Source organism: Budorcas taxicolor, chromosome 25 (genome assembly GCF_023091745.1).
Source record: "Budorcas taxicolor isolate Tak-1 chromosome 25, Takin1.1, whole genome shotgun sequence".
Classification (NCBI taxonomy): Eukaryota; Metazoa; Chordata; class Mammalia; order Artiodactyla; family Bovidae; genus Budorcas; species Budorcas taxicolor.
The window spans coordinates 27,271,542-27,289,952 of NC_068934.1; the positions used below are offsets into that span (position 1 = coordinate 27,271,542).

The 18,411-nt window shown below is 38.8% G+C and overlaps 1 protein-coding gene and 1 pseudogene across 1 annotated transcript; both read right to left on the reverse strand.

Annotated features, from left to right (window-relative positions):
- Positions 1–1,801: 1,801 nt before the first annotated feature.
- LOC128069099 (olfactory receptor 10G9-like) lies at positions 1,802–2,735 on the reverse strand (annotated as a pseudogene).
- Positions 2,736–15,966: 13,231 nt separating this feature from the next.
- On the reverse strand, positions 15,967–16,899 carry LOC128068520 (olfactory receptor 145-like). The gene has a single exon (XM_052661644.1). The coding sequence runs from the start codon at positions 16,897–16,899 to the stop codon at positions 15,967–15,969; it is 933 nt and encodes a 310-aa protein (XP_052517604.1).
- Between the last annotated feature and the right edge of the window lie 1,512 nt (positions 16,900–18,411).

Genomic DNA, 18,411 nt, shown 5'->3' on the forward strand with positions numbered 1-18,411 from the left:
GTAAGTATGACCATATAAAATTTATCAAAATAGCTAATCAGGATAATTACATTGTGAATAATGGTGATAATCATGACTATAATTTATTATCAGTGATTTAAAGAAAGCTACATTCATGCATCTACCAAATATTATGTCAGTGGCTAGAGAGTCACTGAAATAAGTTGTAGAAGAAAAGATTCTGAGAATCAGGCTATCTGGCTGGTGGTCACATGTTTTAATTTTAAAACTTTAAGAATTTATTGTGATTTGATATTGCTCAAGTACATTTACTTCCACTAAATCATTTAATCCTCTGAACAGTATTGCTAGAAAAGGTCTTTAACAGATGAGAAAATGAGATACAGTCACATCTTCATCACTACACATGGAAGTCCACTAGTATGGGCTGTGTAGCTATGCACTGGTGTTTTTTGTTTGTTTGTTTGTTTTGTTTTTAGGGTGTTTTGTCTTTACTAGGTCTTATTTTTCTAACTTGTAAAAGAAATATGTTGAAATCTCATGATACTAAGTGACTTAATTACACTTTAATTATTCTACTTTCTAAATAGGAAGCACCCTTGGCTCCAGGCTGCAATGTATGGTGTCCCTGTCTCAGAGGAGGCTGCAGTTTGGTGAATCTAAGGAGCTCTCTGGGCAGCATGACTGTCATCACCACCAATAGTGAAATAACCCAGCATAGAATGATTGTCCTGAATATGGGCATCTGGTCCAGTAATACAAGAATTTAAAGTCAGATTGTGTGATGGAGACTGAAGGTATCTGACGGTAGCTTCCTCCTAATCACACTGACCAAATCTGAGAAACCGCAGGGCTCTCTGAAGATGGTGATGGTCCCCAGTCTCTGAAAGGAGTCTCTCAGAGCCGCAGCTTATCCTGGCAGACCTATCTAAAGAAACAAGTTGCTCAGAAGTCTGGGACTCTCATTGTGGCAGTACTGATCAGGGTCAAGATGTCCTGGAAACAGGACTAGTTACCTTGGGACCTTCATGCAAACAGACACACACATAGACACAGACAAACACACCCACACCCACATACCCACACACACATGCAGCCACAAAAAGAACTGAGGAGGCAGGTGCACTGCTGCATCCGTAGTAAATGACCTCTGATCATTGTTGCTGTCCTTGAACAGTGTTAACAGTGTCCCCAGATTCTAAACCTCCATGTTTATGTGCATAAGACATAAACAGATAAGCATATTCTCAACTTAAGAATATTTAAATAAATCACTCCTCTGCATCCGAGATCCAGGTTGAATATTTACTTTTTAAAAAGGTAGAAAGTGAAGTTGCTTAGTTGTGTTTGACTCTTTGCAACCCCATGGACTGTAGCTCCTCCATCCATGGGATTTTCCAAGTAAGAATACTGGAGTGGGTTGCTATTTACTTCTCCAGGAGATCTTCCTGACCTAGGGATCAAACCAGGTTTCCTGCACTGCAGGCAAAATTCTTTACCATCTGAGCCACCAAGGAAGCCCTTAAAAGGGCAGAAAAGATGTTCTATGTCAACTATATGTCAATAAGAGTGGGACAAAAATGTAACATAAATGTACTGCAGAGAAATGAGTTCATAGATCAAAATTTAAGCATGTTTATTGTAAATAAAAATTTGTAGTTTTAAAAAATTCTCGAAATCTGTGAAACAGATATGTCTAAGTAGTTTGAATAAAATTTAACACTGAGAACTATATACATAGTACATTTCATGTTGATGAAATTATATTACTATTATTATTATATTATTATTATACGATTTTATTACTATTTTTTAAATAAGCGTATGTACAGTGCAGAGATTATTTGCTCTGTGAATATGCTATTTTGTCTTTAAGCTTCACCAGAGCTTTCTTCACTTCCTTGTTCCTCAGGGTGTAGACCACAGGGTTCAGAAGGGGCGTCATCACAGAGTAGAAAACAGCCACAATCCTGTCCACCTCCTTGGAGCCTGGTCTCAGGTAAATGAAAACAAGGGGAACATAGAAGCTAAGGACCACAGTGCAGTGGGAGGCACAGGTCTGGAAGGCTCTCCATCTCCCCTCTGACGTGCGGACCTTCAGGATGGAATGGACAATGGATACGTAAGACAGCACTATCAGAAGAAAGCAGTCTGAAGCCACCACAAAGATCACCATCTCCACAATGGACTTGTCTGCACAGGCCAGTTTGAGGATGGGTGGTGCATTGCAGAAGTAATGCTGGATCTGGTTGGGCCCACAGAAGGGCAAACGGAACGTCATTGTGGTCTGGACACTCTGGACAGCAGAGTGCACAGAGGTACCACCGAGCCACGTGGTTGTGGCCAGGAGAACACACATCCTCTCACTCATCATGCTGGCGTACCTGAGCGGGTAACTGATGGCCAGGAAGCGGACATAGGACATGACGGTGTAGAGGAAGCACTCGGTGCTGCCCAGGAAGTGGAAGGAGTAGAGCTGGGCCACACAGCTGGGAAAGGAGACAGGACTGCCTTCTGGGGACACCAGGGTCATAAGCATTTTGGGCACAGTTACTGTGGAGAATGACATTCAGTGAAGGACAGATGAGTCAGGAAGTGTAGTACATGGGGGTGTGCAGGAGAGGATTCACGATAATCACCAGCAGGATGAGAAGTTTCCCCACCAAAGTGAAGACATAAATCACCGGGAAGATTCCAAAGAGGAAAGTGTCCAGCTCTGGTGCATGGGGAAGGCCCGTGAGGATGAAAGTTGTCATTAGGCTCACGTTTGTCATTTCTCCACGTTTTTGCTCTCTGTGGGAATATCAAAAGCACCCAGCATTAAGGGAGAACTGAGAACCCATTCTCTAGATAGAAGCTGCATCATTCAATGTTGATAACTCTAGAGTCATACTCAACTTTGTTTATTATGAAGCTTCTTTGAAAAAAGTAATGGAATAATTTCATCATCATCCTCTCTCTCTCTCTCTCACACACACAGATATGCAAAAGGAAGTTGAGAAATTCTATGCATTCATCTATTGGTGTATCATAAATTACTACAAATTCGGTAGCATAAAACAATTCAAATTTACTGTCTTAAAGGTTTTTTGAGTCAAGTCAGCGGGGTTTCCCTGCTCAAGGACTCACCACATTGAAATCAAGGTATTGGCTGAGTCTGAAATCTTGTCTGAGGCTCACGATCCACTTGCAAACTTATTGAGGTTGTGGTTATTTAGTTCCCTGAAACTTTGGGGCTGCTCATTAAATGATAGTGAACCACACAGCACTGTGCTTTTTATTACAAAATTGCCATATATATATAATATATGATATATATGTATGCATAATACATATTATACATGCATATAATATATATCATATATGTGTATATATATAGAGAAAAATAAATAAATTCTCATTGTGCTATAGAGACTTCTCAGTTTCAAAAGCTACAACTGCAAGGAAAATTTAATCACTGATATTTGTACTTGTGTCTCATTAATACCACTTCCTGCTTATATAAGAAATACTCTTAGAGCAGGTTAAGAATCCAAACTCCAATAGAGAATTCTACAATCTCCAATACAATCAACAAAATACCAACCCTCATAAGATTGCTGTTATCATGCTTGCCTTATGTGAGACTATGCTTTATGAGGCTCTAAGAACAGAGCTCATATGTATTTTCCCAGCCACAATCCATTAGGTAGGGGCTGGTTTCTAACATGTATTTCAGTCTTAAATATGAAAGTATTATTAGAGATGATATCTCTTCCCCCATCTTCCACTCCTCATACTTGTAAATCCAGGTGATGACCTCACAACAGAAGACAACTCCATCAAATACCTGATGCATATTTAAAACCTACTACCTGTCACAAGGATAGAAATGGTACGGACCTAACAGAAGCAGAAGATATTAAGAAGAAGTGGCAAGAATACACAGAAGAACTGTACAAAAAAGATCTTCATGACCAAGATAATCACGATGGCGTGATCACTCACCTAGAGCCAGACATCCTGGAATGTGAAGTCAAGTGGGCCTTAGAAAGCATCACTACGAACAAAGCTAGTGGAGGTGATGGAACTCCAGTAGAGCTATTTCAAATCCTGAAAGATGATGCTGTGAAAGTGCTGCACTCACTATGCCAGCAAATTTGGAAAACTCAGCCATGGCCACAGGACTGGCAAAGGTCAGTTTTCCTTCCAATCCCAGAGAAAGGCAATGCCAAAGAATGCTCAGACTACAACTACCACACAATTGCACTAATCTCACATGCTTGTAAAGTAATGCTAAAAATTCTCCAAGCCAGGCTTCAGCAATACGTGAACCGTGAAATTCCAGATGTTCAAGCTGGTTTTAGAAAAGACAGAGGAACCAGAGATCAAATTGCCAACATCCGCTGGATCATGGAAAAAGCAAGAGAGTTCCAGAAAAACACCTACTTCTGCTTTTTTGACTATGCCAAAGCCTTTGACTGTGTGGATCACAATAAACTGTGGAAAATTCTGAAAGAGATGGGAATACCAGACCACCTGACTTACCTCTTGAGAAATCTGTATGCAGGTCAGGAAGCAACAGTTAGAACTGGACATGGAACAACACACTGGTTCCAAATAGAAAAAGGAGTAGGTCAAGGCTGTATATTGTCACCCTACTTAGTTAACTTATATGCAGAGTACATCATGAGAAATGCTGGGCTGGAAGAAGCACAAGGTGGAGTCAAGGTTGCCGGGAGAAATATCAATAACCTCAGATATGCAGATGACACCACCCTTATGGCAGAAAGTGAAGAGGAACTAAAAAGCTGCTTGATGAAAGTGAAAGAGGAGAGTGAAAAAGTTGGCTTAAAGCTCTACATTCCGAAAACGAAGATCACGGCATCTGGTCCCATCACTTCATGGGAAATAGATGGGGAAACAGTGGAATCAGTGTCAGACTTTATTTTTTGGGGCTCCAAAATCTCTGCAGATGGTGATTGCAGCCATGAAATTAAAAGACGCTTACTCCTTGGAAGGAAAGTTATGACCAACCTAGATAACATATTGAAAAGCAGAGACATTACTTTGCCAACAAAGGTCTGTCTAGTCAAGGCTGTGGTTTTTCCTGTGGTCATGTATGGATGTGACAGTTGGACTGTGAAGAAAGCTGAGCCCTGAAGAATTGATGCTTTTGAAGTGTGGTGTTGGAGAAGACTCTGAGAGTCCCTTGGACTGCAGGGAGATCCAGCCAGTCCATTCTGAAGGAGATCAGCCCTGGGATGTTTTGGAGGGAATGATGCTGAAGCTGAAACTCCAGTACTTTGGCCACCTCATGCGAAGAGTTGACTCATTGGAAAAAACTCTGATGCTGGGAGGGATTGGGGGCAGGAGGAGAAGGGGACGACAGAGGATGAGATGGCTGGATGGCATCACCGACTCGATGAACGTTTGAGTGAACTCCGGGAGTTGGTGATAGACAGGGAGGCCTGGCGCACTGTAATTCATGGGGTCGCAAAGAGTCGGATATGACTGAGCGACCGATCTGAACTGAACTGAAACATAAGAAAATGTTATAAAGAAAATCATAAGGATGAGAAAATACACTTACTGTACTGTGTTTACGGATACTATAAGTTTATGTCAACTCTTTACAAAGAGAATCGTGTGTGTCACCGTGTACATCAATATTGTCTTACAGAATAGATGACACTGTAGATGTTATACATATTACTAACACTACATCTCAAAAATGAAAAGATAAAGTGAAAAGATTTATATTTATTTACAACTGTAACAACTCTCGACTTCCCTGGTGGCTTCACAGTAAAGAATCCACCTGCCAATGCAGGAGACACGAGTTGAATCCCTAAGTCAGGAAGATCCACTGGAGGAGGCAATGGCAACCCACGCCAGTATTCTTGCCTGGAAAATCCCATGACAGAGGAGACTGGCAGGCTACAATCCATGGGATCATAAAAGAGTAAGACTCAACTTAGTGACTTAAACAACAAACAAAACAGTAACAATTCATGCATTAATAAGAAAGAAAGCTATATGATTGCTTCAAGGTAGCCTGGCTCATATATGAATGAATGAATTCTTAGAAAATTCTTATGTCATACAGTATTACAGTTATATCCCTTCAGTTCAGTTCAGTTCAGTTCAGTCACTCAGTCATGTCTGACTCTTTGTGACCCTATGAATTGCAGCATGCCAGGCCTCCCTGTCCATCACCAACTTTCGAAGTTCACTCAAACTCATGTCCATTGAGTTGGTGATGCCATCCAGCCATCTCATCCTCTGTCGTCCCCTTCTCCTCCTGCCCCCAATCCCTCCCAGCATCAGAGTCTTTTCCAATAAGTCAACTCTTCACAAGAGATGGCCAAAGTATTGGAATTTCAGCTTTAACATGAGTCCTTTCAAAGAGCACCCAAGACCGATCTCCTTTAGAATGGACTGGTTGGATCTCCTTGCAGTCCAAGGGACTCTCAAGAGTCTTCTCCAAGACCACAGTTCAAAAGCATCAATTTTTTGGCACTCAGCTTTCTTCACAGTCCAACGCTCACATCCATATGTGACCACTACACAGTATTAAAAACATTATTACTTCTTTTTTTTTTAAACCACTTATCTGTGATGATAGGCTAATACAGTTTCTTCCATGATGATGGAAAGAGGCATTCTGTATGGTAATGTAAGTCTTTGAAAGCAAAGTTATGATATGGTTCAAAACTAACAGGTTTCCACAATGTTAGCTTTATATTAAATATCTCTCACCTTATGCCTATATGAAAGTGAAAGTGTTAATTGCTCAGTCATGTCTGACTCTTTGCTACCCTTCAGACTATAGTCTGCCAGGCTCCACTGTCCACGGTATTCTGTAGGCTACAATACTGGAGTGGATTGCCATTCCCTTCTCTAGGGATCTTCCTGACCCAGGAATTGAACCTGAGTCTCCCACACTGCAGGCAGATTCTTTACCATTGAGCCATCAGGGAAGCCCTATGCCTATATATGAATATCTACAAAGCCTCTTGATGAAAGTGAAAGAGGAGAGTGAAAAAGTTGGCTTAAAGTTCAACATTCAGAAAACGAAGATCACGGCATCTGGTCCCATCACTTCATGGGAAATAGATGGGGAAACAGTGGAAACGATGTCAGACTTTATTTTTTTGGGCTCCAAAATCACTGCAGATGGTGATTGCAGCCATGAAATAAAAAGATGCTTGTTCCTTGGAAGGAAAGTTATGACCAACCTAGATAGCATATTCAAAAGCAGAGACATTACTTTGCCGACTAAGGTCCGTCTAGTCAAGGCTATGGTTTTTCCAGTAGTCATGTATGAATGTGAGAGTTGGACTGTGAAGAAAGCTGAGCCCCAGAGAATTGATGCTTTTGAACTGTGGTGTTGGAGAAGACTCTTGAGAGTCCCTTGGACTGCAAGGAGATCCAACCAGTCCATTCCGAAGGAGATCAACCCTGGGATTTCTTTGGAAGGAATGATGCTGAAGCTGAAACTCCAGTTCTTTGGCCACTTCATGGGAAGAGTTGACTCACTGGAAAAGACTTTGATGCTGGGAGGGATTGAGGGCAGGAGGAGAAGGGGACGACAGAAGATGAGATGGCTGGATGGCATCACTGACTCGATGGACATGAGTCTGAGTGAACTCTGGGAGTTGGTGGTGGACAGGGAGGCCTGGTGTGCTGCAATTCATGGGGTCACAAAGAGTCAGACACGACTGAGCGACTGAACTGAACTGACATATAATTTATGCATTTGTAACATACTTTTTCCTTATTTTTTTTTCAATATTTCTAGGCTATCCTACTTGTGATTGTTTTCAAATTGTTGAAAATCTCCAAAAATATTTCCAATATATTTATTGGAAAAGTCTGCAGGTAAACAGATCACAGTGTTCAAACCCGTGTTACTGAAAGGTCAACTGTATGTATATATCAGAGAGAGAGAGACTTGATAGCCTTATTTAGGTGGAAGTCTAATAATCCCCAAGTAACTTATCTCTGAATGAAAGCTTAAGAGGGAAAATAAGGGGAAACAAAAGAAATCTACCTTTCTAAGAAATTACCTTCCAGTATGTGATGTCTTTCAACATAAAACTCATGTCCCTTTTTAGTTCTTTTTTAACCAAAATTTTAAGCTTACTATATGCTATGTTGCAGTATTTGTTTGCAGGTTACTAATAGAAGAACAGGTACTGTTCTATTTGCTTGGTGAGAAAGAATGATTACTCTCTGTTCAAGGCCCCAACTAGTTTATGTGCAGAGAATGGAAACTAACACAGCTAGATGGGTAGGAGATTAATTGGATTTAGTGTCTCAGGGGATAGAATTACTCTTGGGTCTTCAGGTTCCCTTGATGAGCAGAAAAACAAAAGAAAGAGATTAATAAAAGGTTTTTAATAATCATACTTATATTTCCTATGAATTTGTTATTTGCACCTTCTTGAGTTCATGTCGTTCTGGAACTAATATTTATATCTAAGAAGAAAGGTGATGCAAGTAGACTCATAACAGATTCCTCTCAACTTAAAGTGGCCCAGCATCCATAATATTCATCCCCAGCTGGCACTCTCTGTCTCACTGTCACTCTCTTCCACCATCTTCTTCAGGTGTTTTAAAACATCTTCCAAATTTCTTTTTTTAATATATAGAATTTTAGTGTGGCTTTTCATAAAGAAATCTAAAGAAGCGTAATTATTTCCAAGTTTACAATTAATAATCAGATTCTATTGCTGTCATTTCATTGCTTTTACAAGCATGACTAAAACACATGATATTCTTTAAGGGTATCTTATTTTGCAAATTAGGTTTTCATGAACTTTCTTTTAGAGTAATAATCATTTTGTTGATTCATCTGAATTTTTTCAAATTGAAAGTAATAATTCAAGTTATAAATATCAACATCTTACTGACTTAGATGAAAGAAACGTTTCCTCTGACATCTGCTTGTCGGTTATTCTTTGGGAAAAAAATGATGATAGTTTCCAAATTTAAATATATTTATATACACTCTCAAATTCAGTAATTTCACACCAGAAATCTATCTCATGAAAACAAAAGCAGCAGTACTTAAGTAGATATATTCAAACTCCTGTGTTAACACATGTTTTATGATAACAAGACAACTGAAAATCTAGTGAATATTCCCAAAGAGAAATGGGTAAATAAAATATGGTACTGCTACATCATGAAATACAAAGCAGTTATTTAAAATACTGAAATATAACAACAGCAGTTAACTTTGAGTGGTTTTCAGTAGATACCATGGTATTTTCTTTGGGAATGGTATGTGATATACAGAAGTGTAGTTAGCATTGTGCCATTTTTGTAAAGCCAGAAAGACAATTTGTGTGTCATCAAAGCATAGAGAAAGAAGCATAAGGATATATTATTTCTTTTATTGGAGTATAGTTTCTTTGCAATGTTGTTTTAGTTTCTGCTGTTAAGCAAAGTGAATCAGCTATACTTATACATATATCCCCTCTTCCTTGGATTTTCTTCCTGTTTAGGTCACCATAGAGTGTTGAGTAGAGTTCCCTATGCTATACAGTCAGTTTTTACTAGTTATCTATTTTATACACAGTATTGATAGTGTATATATGTCAATCCCAATCTCCCAATCCACTGCACCCTCCCCTCTCCCCTTGGTATCCATATGTTTGTTCTCTATGTCAGGAGTAGAAGGATATAAATGAGCTTATAAAACTAATCTGGGGTTGAGGTGTGTGAGTGACTAAAAAATGTTTAAACATACAAAAATAGTAATATAACATTAATGATGTAATTACTTTTAAATAATGTGCATTGCTGTATGCATAAAGAAATCAGAAAATATAAGAATTGTATATTGATCTACTGACTTGGAGGGAAGTCCATAATACAGAATTTAAGTGAAAAAAGTAAACTAAACAAAATCTCATATTTCAGTTAAAACATACTCTTTCACACACACACACCCACATAACAAACAATCCAGAAAAGCCAAAGACCAAACTTGTAAAAGGAATAGGAATCAGGTAGAATTATTCCAAAATCACACCTAATGAATATCTGGTGCAGGTCCACTGCTGTCTCCATGGAGCTCAGCCCCACAGAGGGTCACCATCACCACAAGTATCCCCTAAATCCCTGTTGTCATGAAGTCAGCCCTGCCTTTCAAAACTGTGTTGCCAATGCTGTCATTGGTTTCATTGATTGATGTCATTGATTTCATCCTCTCTTGGACTCCCAACCACTGGACCAGCAGGGAAGTACCTATATTTTTCTTAGTTTAGAACATTGCCTTTGTGTTGAGTCATTTCATTCACTAAGACTGCTGTTCATGTTTCACTGAATTTTGAAATCATTTACTTTATACATTTAGAATCAAAATACTCAAGTCTCTACCACTTATAAATCATAATTTGGAGCAAGCATGAACATCTCTGAGCCTCAGTTCATCATCCATGAGATGGGAACTAGGATCCCCTTCCTTAATTCCCTCACTATTCTTCCCTGAGGAACACACAGCCTGACAGACGCAACAGTGTAGAGGAAACTGCAACACGACCTCTAAGAGCAATCGTGACACCCTATGCGTTCTGTCTATTAATGTGTGAGGTGGGTCTACTAAACCTCATGCCACAGCGGGGCTTCAAACAGCCCAGGTGATTCCACCAGTCTCCCACTTATTGAGGAAGAGGGAGTCTCTGCCTTAGAATGTAAAACTTCTCCATTGAGCAAGCTTTTAATCTTTAAAGGTGCCTATTTTGATGGACATGAGTTTGAGCAAGCTCTGGGGGTTGGTGATGGACAGCGAAGCCTGGCGTGCTATAGTTCATGGGGTCACAAAGAGTTGGATATGACTGAGTCACTGAATTGAACTGAACTTATTTTGTATACCAAACCCAGCATATAAACCTGCAACTTCATCTGGTGCCAGGGTGATAATACACGTAAATGTCCCGCTGCTTGAGAGAAAATTCAGTTGTGCCAGATTTGGGGAAACACTGTGTCTGTCCTCAACATGGACATCAATTCACCAGAGTCAAATTTCAGTAAAAATTTTCAGAATATAGTAATAATTTTGAGTAAATATGACTGACTTTAGATTCTATTTATGGGTTACATGCAACTCCACTATGCTGTAATGAGAAAAAAATACCTTGATGGCTTTCTCTCAGCTGTGACATCCAACCCAGTGCACAAATCACCAAAAATGCATACAAAATGGGTGTTTCATTTGTTGTAGCTACTACACAATTAAATGGATGGTTGACTCAATAGCTATTTCTTATCGTTGGATTCAATGAATATTTCCTGCTTGGTCTTGCTCCTCAGGTGCTGAAACCAAGAACCATGTACTTAAATGTGCTTGCAAAAATTAAAAGTGGGTTGTGTGTCCTCTTTGACATAAATCACAGCAAGATCCTCTTTGGCCCACCTCCTAGAGTAATGAAAATAAGAAAAAAAATAAACAAATGGGACCTTGAAACCTAAAAGCTTTTGCATAGCAAAGAAAACAACAAATACAATTAAAAGATAACCCTTGAAATGGGAGAAAATAATTGCAAATGAAACAAGTGATAAAGGATTTTCCTCCAAAATATAACAGCAGCTCATACAGCTCAATACCAGGAAAAATAAAAATAAAAAAATAAGCAGAAGACCTAAACAGACATTTCTCCAAAGAAGACATAGCGATAGCTAATAAACATATGAAAGGAGGCTCAGCATCACTAATTATTAGAGAAATGTAAATCAAAACTACAATGAGGTATCACCTCACACCAGTCAGAATGGCCATCATCAAAACATCTACAAAAAATAAATGCTGGAGAGGATGTGGAGAGATGGGAACCCTCTTGCACTGTTGGTGGGAATATAAATTAATACAGCCACTATGGAGAAGAGTATGAAGGTTCCTTAAAAAACCAGGAGTAAAGCTACAGCATGACTCAGCATTTGCATTACTGGATATATATACTGAGGAAACCATAACTGAAAAAGAAACATGCCCCAGTGTCCATAGCAGCACTTTTTACAATAGCCAGGATATGGAAGCAACCTAGATGTCCATCAACAGATGAATGGGTAAAGAAGATGTGGTCCATATATACAATGGAATATTACTCAGCCACAAAAAAGAAAAAAATTTGAGTCATTCCTAGTGAAGTGGATGAGCCTAGAGAATACTGGACTGGGTTGCCATTTCCTTCTCCAGGGGATCTTCCTGACACAGGGATCGAAGCTGGGTCTCACGTACTGCAGGCAGACTCTTTACTATCTGAGCCACCAGGGAAGATCACACAGAGTAAAGTAAGTCAGAAACAGAAAAAAAAATATTGTACATTAATGCATATATATGGAATCTAGAAAAATGGTGCTGATGAACCTATTTTCAGGGCAGCAGTGGAGATACAGACATAGAGAACAGACTTGCGGACACAGTGGTGGTAGGAGAGAGTGGGTCGAATGGAGAAAGTAGTATAGACGTGTGTACACTATCATGTGTAAAATAGATAGCTGGTGAGAAGTTGCCATAGTACACAGGGAGCTCAACCAGGAGCTCTGTGATGACCTACAGCGGTGGGATGGGAATGGGGAAGGAGTCTCCAGAGGGAGTGGATGTATATATGACTGATGTGTATTGTCGTATGGCAGAAACCAACACGACATTGTAAAGCAATTTTTCTTCAATTAAAATATAAATTTTAATAAAAGGGAAAAATTGGGTTGTGTGCCATGCAATTGATGTTAGGCAGTGATCTAATAAAGTGCAAGGTTTGAAGACACTGAGTGTGTGTGTGTGTGCATGTGTGCAGGGAAGCAGAATAAGGAGGAAAGTATAATGGGGTTCAATAAAGTTGGGAGTTCAGGAACTAAAGGGACATAGGAGTCAGAATGCCTTTTACTTCCGGTTTTCTTCAGCCCTTAGCTACAGTGCACTCTGGTCATACTCATTCTAAAGCGGATCCTGACAACAACAATAGCTCACTTAGAGCTACTGAACATTAAACACATTCAGAATATCCTCAGGGAATTTTCTGGTCCTTAACGAGGAGGAAGACTTTGTTATGTTTTGAAAACCAGAGCTTTCAAATTGACCAGGCTGGTACATAGGCACAGGAGGATCCTGCTTGATTCTCAGCTGTGCCAACTTTGACAGAATCATATATTCCCCCATAGCTCCTTTACTCCCATTTTATAAAAGAGCAAAAAAAAAAAAAAAAATCCTCTGCAAATGACAGTTTTATTCTGTGCCTGTAAAACTGACCTTTTTTTCCCTGACACATCCCTTCCTTTTGAAAGAAGTCCAAATAGCCATATAGTACTTATATGCACTAAAAAATCAAACTGCCTCTGCTGAAACTTTGCCATCCCTTAGTTTTTAATCTGTATGCATGTCTGTTTTTCTGATTAATTTTATGCAAAATAATCCAAAAGAATGAAACCTAATTTTAAAGAAAAAACTTTTTTCTGAGATTAAATAGGTTTCATTTGTATTTTGAGTCTCATCAAATAAAAGATTAATGACAATTTAAACCCACACTTTGAGTCACTTCAAATACTAATGAATTATATGACAGATTCAACATACTCTGTGATATCTACCAAGGTTCTCAAACAGCACAACTGTTTGCCTATTGAGATACACTTTTCTTTCAATCTGGAAAATATTTTTTTTCAGAACAATTACTAAAAGAAAAGCAAAAAGAAAAAATCAAACCAAGATGAACTATGTCATATACCTAGAACTAGTTAAGTGAAAATCAAGCATATTAATATTGGAGTCAGGGAATGAGATAGGAGTGGTCATTTAGAACCAGAAGTCAAGGGTTTGGCAGTGCTGAACATCTAAAAACAAGCAAGCAAGCCAACAATCCAAATATGCTAAATTTCAAAATATCTAAATATTGAGTGGAAACTAGAAAAACAACAAAGTAATAAATGTTATTATGTTCTCTTGTTGTTGTTCAGTTGCTAAGTTGTGTCTGACTCTTTGTGACCCCCATGGACTGCAGCAGGTCATGCTTCCCTGTTCTTCACCATTTCCCAGAATTTGCTCAAGAGAAGTTGTTCAGTCATGTCTGACTCTTTGCAACCCCATGGACTGTAGCTTGCCAGGCTCCTCTGTTCATGGGATTTTCCAGGCAAGAATACTGGAGTGGGTGGCCATTTCCTTCTCCAGGGGATCTTCCTGACCCAGGGATTGAACCTGGGTCTCCCACACTGCAGGCAGACTCTTTACCATCTGAGCCACCAGGGAAGACCTGGAGTTTGTGAAAACTCCTCCATTGGATTGGTGATGCCATCCAACCACCTCATCCCCTATTATCCCTTCTCCTCCTGCCCTCAATCTTTCCTAGCATTAAGGTCTTTTCCAATGAGTTGGATCTTCATATCAGGTGGCCAAAGTATTGGAGCTTCAGCTTTATATCCACCCTTCCAATAAATATTCAGTGTTGACTTCTTACATGTTTAAATTTTCCCTTGGCATCATAATATCGATTTTTGATTTTTCATCTTTTTGCTTGTTTTCTCAAAAGAAAAAAAAAACCATCTAATTCTAAAAAAAGATGTTGTAAAAATTAGCTTGTTCATTAAATACTTCTTTCAAATTGCCATTGCTCTTCCAGGTGCCATTTGTGGATTTTGTACTAAAAAAATCCATATAAAGGTAGTATAAATAAGCCAACATAACAAGGAATGGTTTTATTTTTCCTGGGTCCCACAAGTCCTTTCAGTTTAACTTTTTGATATAAAATAACTTAAGCTTTCAGAAATCCTATGACTCTCATAAGATTTTGAGAATCTTCCAGAAAGAAGAGAGTCATAGAAAAAGTTTGTTTTTTTCTTTACCATTTATTTTCTATTCACTCTTCCTAATTTGAGTTTTGATTAACAGTAACTATGTTATCTTTTTAAAAGGTCATCCTTTCTCTTCCTGGTTCCCCACAAATTAGTCTTAATTCTAAAAATCACTGTTAATGTGTGGTTATTGTGTATTATAAGTTTTAATGGAAGCTTTATGGACAGTGGAGGATAATTACAGTATTCTACAGCTCAAGATACAGATTTAGAATGAAATACAGCTTCTAAATCTCATTGTCCATTCTCTTGAGGGACTTCTTACTTACTGACTGTGTCTCTTTGAACCATGGACAAATGACACATTCATGAAAAATTTTCATCCCATGCTTTGTTCTCTAAGTTACAAGATCCCCCAAATATTTCATTTTTATATAAAAAGTCAACTTTCAAAGCAAATTTTTTCTCATACGTGTTATACAAATAGTATAATATAAAGAGTGGTAGATTTGAAATATGAGGCTTTTAAAAAATAAAGCAGCTGTGTGATTTTAACTAAATGAATGATATTTCTTTCAGTATTCTATCCATATGTTAAATATATATTAAAAATCTATTGTGCTTCTTTGACTGTAGAAAGTAAATATGAAATCTCTGAAGTAAATATGAAACCAGCTTAATGAATGATGTTCACAGCTACAAAATGGGGTATATTACATAGTTTTTATGGATCTGCTATAATTGTGAAACTGGCATTTGAGTCATAGTACTGACCACAGTAGGGAGAAAGAGAAGAGTTAGGACAGATTATCTGATTCATGCTTCTGCCGGCCCTAGTGGCATTTAAGAGATCCCCATAGTACAAGGTGTTGCTTTATTGATCATTCAAAATCAGACTTTAAAAAGACTTTAAACTCATACTAGTGTTACTTTATTGATTGTTAGCAGTACCGTTCATCTTCCAAGTGAAAAAAATCCGTAATGATAATTTTAAAATAAAAGAGAATAACTTGTTTCTTAATGCTTTTCTTAAATGAGAAACAAGGAAAACATAAGGAAATTGTGAAAATGGAGATAAAAAGGCCTAAAAATAGGAACAATTTGAGAGAAGAGTCAGATTTCCTTTCCCATGGTGAGAAATAGGATGAGAAAGCTGCCACTAAAATTATTAAAAATAAACACATGGAATCTCCTGTCTTATGACAACTTGCACAGAGACATTGATTCTAATCAAAATTTTCCCCTCCCCAGGGTTTTTCTCAGAGCAAGTTTAACATCTATGTTCCTCAAGCTGTAGGTTAAGGGGTTCATCATGGGAACCACATTGGTGTAAAAGACAGAAGAGATTTTCCCCACATGCATGGACCCAGCAGATGATGGTTTCAGATACATGATTGCCCCTGAACCAAAGAACAGAGAAACAGCAATTATATGGGAACTGCAGGTGCTGAAGGCTTTGGACCTGCCCTCTGTAGAGCATATTTGGAGGATGTTGGAGAGGATGAGACCATAAGAGACAAAGATCGTGAGACTGGGCACAATGATATTGATGCCCACCACAATGAAAACTACCAGCTCATTCAAGTAAGTACTTGTGCAGGAGAGCTGGAGCACAGGGAGGATGTCACACAAATAGTGGTCGACGGTGTTTGCATCGCAGAAGGTCAGTCTCAGCATGCATCCAGTGTGAGCCATGGCACAAGAAAATGCCATCAAGTAGGAACCAAGCATAAGGCTGGAACACATTTTAGGGGACATGGCAATGTTATACAAGAGTGGGTTACAGATGGCCACATACCGATCATAGGCCATTGATGTTAGCACATAGCATTCAGAAACGACAAAAAAACAGAAAAAGTAGAGCTGAGTCATGCATCCCATATAAGAGATCGTATTCTTCTTTGATAAAAAATCTACCAGCATTTTGGGTGTAAATACAGAAGAATAACACAGGTCTATGAAGGACAAGTTAAAGAGGAAAAAGTACATGGCGGTGTGTAGGTGTGAATTCAGCACAATTAGTGTTAACAAGCCAAAATTTCCCAACATAGTGACCATATACATTACTAGAAACAGGAAGAACAAGGGAAGTTGAAGATCTGGTTGGTCTGTTAACCCCACCAGAATGAATTCAGTCACAAAAGAACCATTTCCAGGAGTCATTCTTCACTAAGGGAATCTGTTGACACAGGAGAAAAGGGTGACATTAGAGAACAACTCAGCCCTTCTGACAATATCTTATCCTACATGAAAGTGTATATACCGAACATGTCTGAGACTAGCCAACCTGGACCCATAGAATCTGCCTTTATCATTATCATGATAGTGAGTGACATAGACATTCCCTTACTGGAGGCTTAAGATGTTAATTACACAAAGAACATCACAAATAGCCTACAGAGAGAGGGCAGTGCTGCCATATGTAAAATATGCCGGAAAAAACTAAAGTGAAAAGAGAGGAATGTGCCAGGACAGAATCTTCCTTCTCACATCTCATCGTTTCTTCATTCACTTAAGCCCTCCCCTCACCAGTAAAATTAGAAGACAGAGACCTTAGCTCCCTGGTGATGAATACGTTAGAGCAGTAATACATGGTGGAATGGGAACCACATCGTCTCCGAACAAAAACTAAGGGACAAAAGGCCAGAGGAGGTTAAGTTACTGCTCTATTTCACAGAATAAAATCCATAAATGTAGAAAAGTGAGAGTTCATTCAGGGAGAAGGAACTTACTGACTGAGATACTGCATTTTTTGAGCCTCTTAACCTCTGAACACTCTTTGATCTCCTGACATGAACATACTCTCCTGACAGTTTCACTTAAATCTCAGGACTGCCCACAACGGGAATGAAAGTGGCAGATCTGATACCCCTGGCCTTCCATCTCAAAACAGGACATACATTAAGTCAACAAAATTCATAAACTCACCCTCTTTGGTGCTCTCCCTTGGTATTTACCCCTGTAGTCCTGGAAAGGCAGTTTCAGGTTTGAGGTTCCTTAAATTCTAAAAGGATGTAGCCCAGACTGAATTTCAGACATGCCCTGGAAATCTTCCTGACCTACATATATTAATTTCAGATTATGACTTTGAGTCTTCTCAAGAATCAGGAAAAAATTAACAGCATTGTTATCCGGTTTGCCACTTGATAAGACACAGAAGATTGAATGTGGTTTAATGATGTAGTGCTCTTGATTATAAACAGGGTGGAAGCTTACTCAGTCTCTCCTCAGGGAATAGAGTCTATGTGTGTGCAAAGAAATAAGGGAATTGGTTTTATACTCTGGACCATATTCTCTGTTTAGTTCTTTAGGGACTCAGTATTTGAATCCAGTTTACACATCACTCCAGGGACTGTACATCCCCCAAGGCAGAGGCAAAAGTAGACTCCCATCTTCCTATCATCTTCATTACTTTAGAAAAATCTATTTACAGATTCTTACTCTGTGTTTTTCCACATCCTAAATGGAAAATTTCCAGGGAGTGTTTATAGGTTTCTTCACATCTTCACTATAAATTTTGCAAAAACCCTAGTAACTAATTTCAGTTACTGTCTTTCATGGGTTATCTCAAAAATTTTTGTGACTTTCTCCTTTCTAAAGTTTTTATGATTAAAGCCCTACTGGAAATTTCTGAGGATCTAGCTGAGCCCTTAAATGTATGAAGTTATTTCATTA